The 10,433-nt window shown below is 37.1% G+C and overlaps 1 protein-coding gene across 3 annotated transcripts; it reads left to right on the top strand.

Annotated features, from left to right (window-relative positions):
• Window positions 1–241: 241 nt before the first annotated feature.
• TCEAL7 (transcription elongation factor A like 7) lies at window positions 242–1,987 on the top strand. Of its 3 annotated transcripts, none has more exons than XM_028482554.2 (3): window positions 242–329; window positions 913–973; window positions 1,361–1,986. In XM_028482554.2, exon 3 carries the CDS (start codon window positions 1,375–1,377, stop codon window positions 1,675–1,677), a length of 303 nt encoding a protein of 100 aa, XP_028338355.1. In that variant the 5' UTR covers window positions 242–329; window positions 913–973; window positions 1,361–1,374; the 3' UTR covers window positions 1,678–1,986. The 3 variants fall into 3 exon arrangements, with proteins under 3 accessions (XP_028338355.1, XP_007118086.1, XP_028338354.1); XM_007118024.4 differs by having other exon boundaries at window positions 243–329; window positions 944–973; XM_028482553.2 differs by lacking the exon at window positions 242–329 and having other exon boundaries at window positions 959–1,043; window positions 1,361–1,987.
• The last annotated feature ends 8,446 nt before the right edge of the window (window positions 1,988–10,433 follow it).

The following is a 10,433-nucleotide window of genomic DNA, read 5'->3' as shown; positions in this document are numbered from 1 at the left end:
TCTGGTAATCAGAGAAAGGCAAATTCCAACTACAGGGAGAAGCGGCCACTTTTGACCTCTGGAATTAGCATGACAAAAATGAGTGACAGGGCCTGGTGGGGGGTGGTGGGAGGTTGGTAAGCCGTTCCATTTCTGCAGCACAGCTGGTGGGAGGGGAAAGTGAGGACCAGAGTTGGAGGATGACATAATCCTCACGTGATCAGGAGCTGACGTGAAGTCCTCATATTCCCGGGCTTCTTTCTCCTCTGGGTACCAGCTCCTTACTGCCCTGCAGGCGTTCGTGCTTGTGGCCAAGAGAAAGAGGACGTAAATTCTTTAAATCCCAGAAGGTTGGTGTGAGGGAACCACTGGGACTCTTGGGGTGGTAGTGGCTGAATCTAGTGCCTGGAATATGTCTAGGATTGCTTTCTCCAAACCCGTGCAAACTCGTCGGAGATAATTATATTTTTGAAGGGGGGGTGGGGCTGGAGTAGGTGGAAGTCTCCTGAGAGACACCCAGAGGTTTAGTGTAGTTTAGAAATAATCAGCTTCTCTCAGACTAGCAAGATTTCCCTTTATCCTTCTTCTCTTTTCCCAACTCCACTGGAGGAAATCAGGTGGGGGCTGGTGCGTGGAGAAAGGCTGGAATCCTGAGGTGGAGACGGAGAGAAATTTAGAGATAATTTGAAAACAGTTCGCCTCATTCAATGCTAGCCTGCAAGAGGGATGCGGAGGAATGGGGAGGGAGGGGACAGGGCCCTTGCAGGACTAGGCCTGAGGGTGAGGGGTGGGGGTTGGGGGCAGAGATTCGGTAGGAAGGGATAAGAACAGCAGGGGAAACAGGAGGTAGGAAATTTGGGGCGACACGGTGATGAGGATCCTAGATTCAAGATAATAACGTGTGTCTTGTCTCTGGCGCTGGTCGATCCACAGAGAATTCCCGCCCCTTCCTTTCTGTCTGCAGGTCTGAGGGTCTGTTCACAGACATCTCCAGGCAAGTAAAAGAGGAGGAAACTATCCCGAATCGTCTCAGGGAGGGAAGCACTCAGACGGGGATCTCTGAGGTTGGGAGTAGGGAAGGGCGAGATCTGGGTAAAATTTGCGGCCCCACAGCTCAACTCCCTGTCTGCTCCCCTCCTGCCGCCCATCAGAGAGGCCATTAGCCTCTTCTGCTGGAGAAATGGTGGGCTGCTGAGGGAGGGGAAAGGAGGCGGAGAAGGGGTAGCGGAGGGAGGGGGTGCATCTCGAACTTCGGAGGGCTGGACCAGTGAAGCAGGGGTGGGAGATTAGGCTAGTATCTAGCTTCAGAGAGAAACTGACAATCTTGAATGAAAAGAAATGAAGCAATCTTACTCTACATTTTCTCCCTGGACTTAAGCAGGAAACCACAACATCATGCAAAAATCCTGCAAAGAAAATGAAGGAAAACCCAAGTGCAGCGTGCCAAAGAGGGAGGAAGAACGCCCCTATGGAGAATTCCAACGCCAGCAAACAGAAGGGAATTTTAGGCAAAGGTTGCTTCAGTCTCTCGAGGAATTTAAAGAGGACATAGACTATAGGCATTTTAAGGATGAAGAAATGACAAGAGAGGGAGATGAGATGGAAAGGTGTTTGGAAGAGATAAGGGGTCTGAGAAAGAAATTTAGGGCTCTGCATTCTAACCATAGGCATTCTCGGGACCGTCCTTATCCCATTTAATGCATTTCTCCCCTGAATTCAACTATTTTCTGTTATTAATATTGCAACATTGGTTTCCTTTGTCTGCGTTTTCTTGCTAAATATTTGCTACTATTTTATTCCAATCCTTCAGTGTTCCTTTGATTTACATATGAATCGTTACCATTTCATCTTTTAACCCAATCTCACTCATTTAATAGGGTTGTTTCATTCGTTTGCATGGGAAGATGCTCATTGTATATAGTAAAGTGAAAATAATCTGTTGCAAAATGATATATATAGATATGTCTATCTATATATATCTTATATGTGCATTTATACATGTCATAATGCAAAAAATGTCTGAATTATTATACACCAAAAGGTTAACAGTGAATCTCTGTGATATGTATTTTATTTTATTTTTTGCCTATCTGCATCTTCTCATTTTCCAAAAAAATGAATAATATAAATGTGCGTATATGTGTGTATTACTTGTGTCACAAAAAAACTAAAATAAACAGACACAATAAAAGAACTTGTCAATCACCTTGAAGGGCAATGAAACACTTAATAAACTCTTAATAACAGAACTATAAGAAAGAAATGTAAACTTCAAATTATCCCTGGATCTCTTAGCCAGAGAAATAAAACTGGCACTTAGTGTAGATACACTTGCTTAAGACTCAGTCTTTTCATGGAAAAACATTTGCCTCACAGGGCTGCTGTGGGGAAGAAATGAGGTGACTCTGAGCTGTGCTTGGTGAGCTCTTGTTCCCACCTATGCATACAGAAACCCAACCCACTACAGAACATCAATTTTGAGGGAGGGAGGGTCCTGGCATGACTCAACCTGCGCTCAGGAACAAGTCCAATAGGCAGGGAGGTGGGGACTTCCATGCCAGGCCTCTGCTGTTGAGCCCCACCCCTGGCTCCCCTGGGTCCTGCCAGGCCTGCTGGGCCCTGCTGGGCACTGCTGCCTTTTCTGCTGGGCCCTTTGCTCTCTGTTGGCCCTGCTGCTGGTGGTGCAGTGGAGTCCTTGAGTGTCAAAGCCCCATTGAGTTTCCTGGAGTCCCCAGTGCGTTGAATCCCCACTCTGTCTTCTAAAGCTTCTCTCTCTCCTTTATAGTGCTTTATAGTGATTCTTAACACAGTTGGGGACTGTTCCAGGATTGCTTGGGCCACAGTGTTTAGCAGAGTTTTTAGTAAAACAGCCCCTTCCATTTTCAGCCACAGGACACTTCCTCCATAGGAGTCAGACATGATGAGTCCATTTTGGGGGTTGGACCAGGGTTCAAATTTGAGCAAAAGATGTCATGCTATAGTCAGAGTTGCTGCTCAAAGTCTAAAAACTGAGGTTTTGTCTTCTTTCTCTTGTGGGATGATTTCTCCCTGAAGGCTCCTGTCAGGCCTGCCCTGAGAAGACTCTCAGGAGACATGTGTAAATTGCACAAAGTAATGCAGGAAATAGATCTAGGGAAACAATCCCCTTCTCTCTATCCCCTCCAATCCTGAAACATATGTAAGAATTCTTTGTAAGACTAATATATGTATAACACATATTATATATATAAATATATACACATATATAGAAATATATGTATTTATACCTTTTAGTGTATATATGTACACATCGTTTTATGTATATATGTATACTTAAGCATTACTTCTTAACTGGACTTTTTGCATTTTCCATTTCAAAGTAAAGACTATTATATTTCATTATATTTTATCATTTCATTATATTTCTATTGATTACTGCTATGACTTACGCATAGTGGGTACTTAATAAATGTTTACTTAATTAGAATTCTAGTGTTCTTGGCCCAGTTTTACTTCTGATTGCATAAAATTGGAAACAATCTATTTCTCTAGAAACTATAACTTACATTTTCAAAAAGAATCCAATAAGAAAGGGATTATTCCCCAAATTCAGTCTATAAAACTATTATAACCTTGTATAATTAATTGATGTCTCTCAAAAAGTCAGCTCCTGACATTATAATCTTCTAGAGTGCTTATTACAAATACAAATTTATGACAAATAGCTCCCCATACACACACATACACTTACAAAGTCAGAATTTCTGTGCATATGGCCTTGGAATCTTCATTTTGGGATTCCCATGAAATCATGTTCTTCAAAACTGCTTCAAAAATCCCTCAGTATAGACCCTGTTTCCGCTGAGCAGTGCAGAAGGAGTCTTCTTATAACCAAAGAGCCTAACTGTTTACAATTCGTAATTAAGGGCTCCTGAAAGTCAAAATGGTTGGTACCATAGCCTGAAAATTGAGGGTACCCATCAAGTAAATCTATGTGGAGAATAAGCATTATTCAACCTTAGTAGAAGGCAAAAAGACAAATGAAAAATGAATAAAATAAAAGCAAGTTATTATCTACCTATCAAATAGACAAATGTTTACTTACAATACTCAGTTTTATTGAGGATGTATGCATTTTCATACTCAATGATAGAGTAAATTGCTATATTCATTTTTTTTGCTTCTATTCACAATAAGTACCGAAAGCTCAATACTCTGCATACTCCATGACTCCCAAATTCTACTGCTTGAACTTTGTCCTAAGGAAATAATCACAGCAGTGAGCAAATATTTAGCTATAAGCATTTTTATTTAAAGATTTTACACATTTTCAAGGAGGTTTTTTAACCTAAGAATCAAGTACATAGATTATCCAGTCAGAAGAAAATGAACATAGATTCCTACTAGCCACATACACAAAAATACATCCCAGGTGAATTAAAGATGAAAATGTGAAAAACAGAAATAAAATATTGCAATGAAAATTAAGAGAAAAACTTTATAGTCTTGTAATGTGATCATCTTCTTAAACATGAAAGAAAATCCAGAAGTTGTAAAGGAAAAAAATATTAAATATCCGAAAACAAGAAATAGCCTGGGAAAAAATATTTGCAATATCATAACAGATAACAGGAAAATATCTCTAATACCCCAATAGCTTTTACAAATGGAAAGGAAAAACATAAACAAACCCATAAAAATATGCACATACCATATTACCCAGAATTCCACTGCTTTGTATTACAATAGAGATATATGTACACTTGTGCACAGAACGCCTAGGTGGATGTTTATTGTGACATTGTAAGAGCCAAAATATTGGAAATAGCCTAAGTCATCAAAAGGGAAAGGTCAAATAAACTGTGGTCTAGCTATACCAAGAAAACTACATGGTAGTTAAAAAGAATGAGATTCTTTTATTGAAGCCTCTCCAGCAATAATTGTTAAATAAAGACATTATATATCTTTATGTTGCTATTGTCACAAATAATGAATTACCTAGTTCATCTTAATATACTGCTTTAACTACACATCCAATTTCAACCTCCGTCCCACAATTAAACACGTATCAGTTTTATGGATATCCATCTAGAAATTTATATATTTCTGTTTTGCATTTTAACTAAATATTATGATGTTACATTATGACTTTCAGCAGCTCTTAATTATGAATTTTAAACCAGTAGGCTCTCTGATTATAAGAAGACTCCTTCTGCACAGCTCACCTGAAACAGGGTCTATGGTGAGTGTGCATATTAACATAACTTTACAATTATTGTTTTATGCATTTGTCTTTTAAGTCACATAGAAGAAAAAGAGGAGTTATAAACCAAATATGCAAAACTGCTTGCTTTTTAATTTAGCTATGTAGCTACCTTTACCATTGTTGTTTATGTCTTCATATGACTTTGAGTTACGCATCTACCTTGTGTCTCTTTATTTCAGCTTGGAAGTCTTATAGGACTTTCCAAAGGTCAGTAAATACAAACGCAAATGAATCTACTTTCTCTAGTATGACTATAACTTATTCAAACCATTCCCCTGTTAAATAACATTCAAACTATTTCTATATTTTGCCCACTGAAAGAATTGCTGTCTGCAATGAATGAGCATGCTTGTACAGATATTCAATTTACTGGTGCTTTTATTTCTATAGAATAGATTCTGGAAAGTAAGATTGCTTGATCAAAAAGTACATGTTCTGGGAATTCCCTGGCTTTCCAGTGGTTAGGACTCTGCACTTTCACTGCAGAGGGCATGGGTTCAATCCCTGGTCAGGGAATTAAGATCCAGCAAGTCGGGCAGCGGGGCCAAAAAAACAAAAAATTTCGTGTTCTTTTACATTTCCCAGCCTCCCTTGCACATATGTTGGGGCCATCAAATGTAATATAAGACACATCTAAGGCTTATAAACACTGCGGGGTGACCTCTCCTCACTCCTTTCAGTAACCTTGGAAACCATGTGTGCCATCTGGAACACATAACTGTGAGATGAATGCAGGCTAGATACCCAAATAATCCATGGAGCAGAGCCATGCTGTAGAGCCAATAACTCTCACTGAACTGACATGAAGGAGTAATAAACCATTTTAAAGTCACTGAGATAGCCTAGTTCATCTTAATATACTGCTTTAACTACACCTTAACACAATTTCAAACCCCTCCCCACAATTAAACACTTAAGAGCTTGACAGCTATCCATCTAGAAATTTATATATTTCTGTTATACATTTTAACTAAATGTTATAATATTACATTTACTGTCCTACTGTTTTTTACTTAACAATATTCCTGGAGATGCTTCAATAAAGAATCTCATTCTTTTTAATGACTATGTAGTTTTCTTTGAGGATAGTTTATTTGACATTTCCCTTTTGATGACTTGGGCTATTTCCAACATTTTGACTCTTACAAACAGTTCCACAGTAAAAATCCATCTATGCATTTCTGGGCATGTGTGTATATATATCTAGGTAAATCAAAGCAGTGGAAGTGCTGGGTCATATGGTATGTGCATAATTTTACTTGTTTGTTTATTTACCATAGTGTATGCCAGAAACATATACCTCACCTCAAAAGTCCTGATGAATATTGATGCAAAAATCCTCAACAAAATGCTAACAAACTAAGCCAGAAGAATATTGAAAGGATTTTACATCATGATGAATTGGGATTTATGCACAAAATGAAAGGTGATTCAATATATGAAAATCAATTAATGTAATATATATTACATTAATATAAGAAAGGAAAAAAAAACATCATCTCAATTTATGCAAAAGAAAGCATTTGACAAACTCCAACACTGTTTCATAATACAAATATTCAACAAACTAAGAATATAAGAGGTATAAGAGGATTGTCTTACATGATAAAGGGCATTTATGAGAAACTCAATGCTAAATAATACTCAACAGTGAAAGATTGAAATCTTTCCATGTAAGATCAGGAATAAGACAAGGATGCCTGCTTTCATCAACATTGTACTGAAAGTTCTAGCCAGAGAAATTAAGCAAGAAAAAGACATTAATCAAATCCAAATTGAAAAAGAAGTATCTTTATTTGCAGGTGGTGTGATACTATATATAGTAAATCCCAAAGAATATACAAGAAAACTACTAGAGCTAGTAGATGAACTTGGCAAATTGCAAGACACAAGATCAGCCATCCAAATTCTGTTGTATTTCTATATACTAGCAATGAGCAATCCAAAAATGAAATTAAGAGAACAATTCTATGTACAAAAGCATGAAAAAGACCAGAATACTTAGGAATAAATTTAACCAAGGAAGTTCAATATATGTACACTGAAAATTAAAAAAAACTACTGAAAGTAATTAAATAAGACCTAAGTAAATGGAAAAATATGCCATGCTCATGAATTAGAAGACCTAATATTGTTAAGGTGGCAATGATTCCCAAAGCAATCTACAGAGTCAATGTGATTCCTATCAAAACAAGAGCAAGCTATTTTCCAGAAATGGAAAAGCTAATAGTAAAATTCATATGGAATTGCAAGAAATCCCAAATAGGTAAAAAAGAAACCTTGAGCACAAAAACAAAGTAAAAAGACTCACACTTTCTTATTTCAAAACGCTACAAATTTATAGTAATCAGAAGAGTGTAGTACTGTCATAAGGATAAATATATAGATAAATGGAATAGAACTGAGAGTCCAGAAATATGTCTATGGTCAATTGATTTTTGACAAGGGTGACAAGTCCATTCAATTGGAGAAAGAATAAGCTGTTCCACAAGTGGTGATGAAACAACTGAATATCTACATGCACAAGAGGGAAGTTAGACCCCAACTCACATTATATCCAAAAGTAAACTCAAACTGGATTACAGACCTAAATATAGGAGCTAAAATCATAAAACTTTTGGAACAAAACATAGGAGCAAATCTTCATAACCTTATATTTGGCAATGGATTCTTAAAAATTACACCAAAAGCATGAGCAAAAAAAAAAATAGATAAGTTGGACGTCATCAAAATTAAAAACACTTGTGCATCAAAGGACACTACCAAGAAAGTGAAAAGGCAACTTACAGAATGGAAGAAATATTTATAAATCATATATCTGATAAGGGTCTAGTATCTAGAATATGCAAAGAACTCCTGCAACTCAACAACAAAGACAAACAACTCAATTTAAAAAATTAGCAAAGGACTTTAATGTAGACTTTTCTCCAAAAAAGATATACAGTTGATCAAAAGTAACATTAAAATATGTTCAACATTATTAGTCATTAGGGAAATGGAAATCAAAACCACAATGAGATACTATTGACACCCACTAGGATGGCTCTAATCCGTAAAACTGAAAATAGCAAGTGTTGGTAAGGACATGAAAAAATTGTAATCCTTATAGATTGCAGGTGGGAATGTAAAATGTTACAGCCCCTGTAGAAAAAGAGTTTGTCAGTTCTTCAAAAAGTTAAACAGAATTACTGTATGATCCAATAATTCCACTCCTAGAAATGAACGCCAAATAATTTAAAATAGGTACTCAAAGAAACTGCTGTACAGAAATGTTCATAGTAACACTATTCACAATAGCCTAAAGGTGGAAACAACCCATATATCCATCAAATGATGAGTTGATAAACAAAATGTGTTATGCCCATACAATGGACTATTACTCAGTCCTAAAAAGGAATGAAGTACTGATACATTCTACAACGTGGATGAATCTTGAAAACATTATGTCAAGTGAAAGAAGCCAGACATAAAAGGTCACATATTGTATGATGCCATTTGTATGAAATGTCAAAATATGTAATACATAAAGACAAAAAACAAATTAGTTGTTGCCAGGGCTGGGGACAGGGCAGAATGGGGAGTGACTGTTTAATGGGTACAGGGTGTCCTTTGGGAGTAATGAAAATGTTTGGGAACTAGATAGAAGTAACAGTTGTGCAACTTTGTGAGTATACTAAATACCATTGAATTGTACACTTAAAATAGTTAATTTTATTTTATGTGAATTTCAATACAAAATTATATGCATTTTAATTATTAGAAATATTTCCAAATTTTGCTCCTAAGAGTTTGTACCAATTTACAGTAGCATCAGCAATGCATAAGACTGTCTATTCCCCTCACATCACCAGGACTGTGTTAAAAACTTTTTTGATCTGTAGTCTTTTCAGACTACCCCAGCTCTTGAAGACTGCCACTTTCTCTAAGCTGTTTTTGACCTTCACATTTTAGTCCATAATCATTCTCTAAATATGCTCATGTCAATGGGTTTTACCTACTTAGCCAGAACACCATTTCCAACAGGTCAGCTGTGTCCTCTTAAACCTATCTCAATGTTAGAAATAAAGTGCTTTGCGTTAGTGTTTTCTACATTTAGATCCATGGACTTTAAACTATGTTATAGATATTATGCTAATTTTACAGATAAAGAAACTGAGGTTCAAAGTTTTTATGTAATACTTTTTAACGCTGGAGTGTGTCAAGGCTGGGATTCTAGCTCCCAATCTACTTATCATTCTGTGTGTCCTTCTTATGAATTGATGAGACCAGTTTACCAGCTTCTACACATTCACATTTTAATGGCAATACTATATAATGCATATATGTAGGTTCACTTAATGACACCCCCTGATGAGGATGAGAATGCCAGTGAACTTCTGTTCTTCAGGATGAGAAGTCTGGGACTGAGGACCATATGGATTTGAAAGGCTATCTTTATTACATTCTAAAAGCCAAGTTGTCTCTAGATCTGTGTCAACTTTCAAATGCTATTCCTTAGCTATTTTCTTTATTCTTGGGCAGTCACTTTTAAAAATTTATTGTTAATTTATCTGGCAGTACAGTTTGCTTTTATTATTTGTTTTCATCAATTTGTGTATGTGTATTTGTAATTTGTGTATGTGTATTTATAATTCAGAGAATTTTTTTAAACCCCACATTTGTTTATTTATTTATTTTTGGCTGTGTTGGGTCTTCGTTTCTGTGCGAGGGCTTCCTCTAGTTGTGGCAAGCTGGGGCCACTCTTCATCGCGGTGCATGGGCCTCTCACTATCGCGGCCTCTCATTGTGGAGTACAGGTTCCAGACGCGCAAGCTCAGTAGCTGTGGCTCACAGGCCTAGTTGCTCTGCGGCATGTGGGATCTTCCCAGACCAGGACTCTAACCCGTGTCCCCTGCATTAGCAGGCAGTTTCTCAACCACTGCGCCACCAGGGAAGCCCCAGAGGAATTTTTGAGCAACATTTTCAAGTTCCAAAACAGATTCCTTGTAATTTGAATTGAAATTGAAATTAAGTTATATAAAGGAATTTATGCATAATTTTCATTTTTTACAGTAGTTGTCCCACATAAGATCTTGGACTCCTATCTTCTAAATAATCCAAAGGTGTACTTATTGTCTATCCTCTCAGCATTCCATGGTAACAAGGCTGCGAGCTGCTAAAAACTTTTATGTAAATAAGTAACTCAAAGTTCCTTTTTATCCTGGAGAAG

This window comes from Physeter macrocephalus, chromosome 21, assembly GCF_002837175.3.
Source record: "Physeter macrocephalus isolate SW-GA chromosome 21, ASM283717v5, whole genome shotgun sequence".
Lineage (NCBI taxonomy): Eukaryota > Metazoa > Chordata > Mammalia > Artiodactyla > Physeteridae > Physeter > Physeter macrocephalus.
The sequence above is the reverse complement of the archived record's forward strand: the minus strand, read 5'-3'. Positions and strand labels throughout refer to the sequence as shown.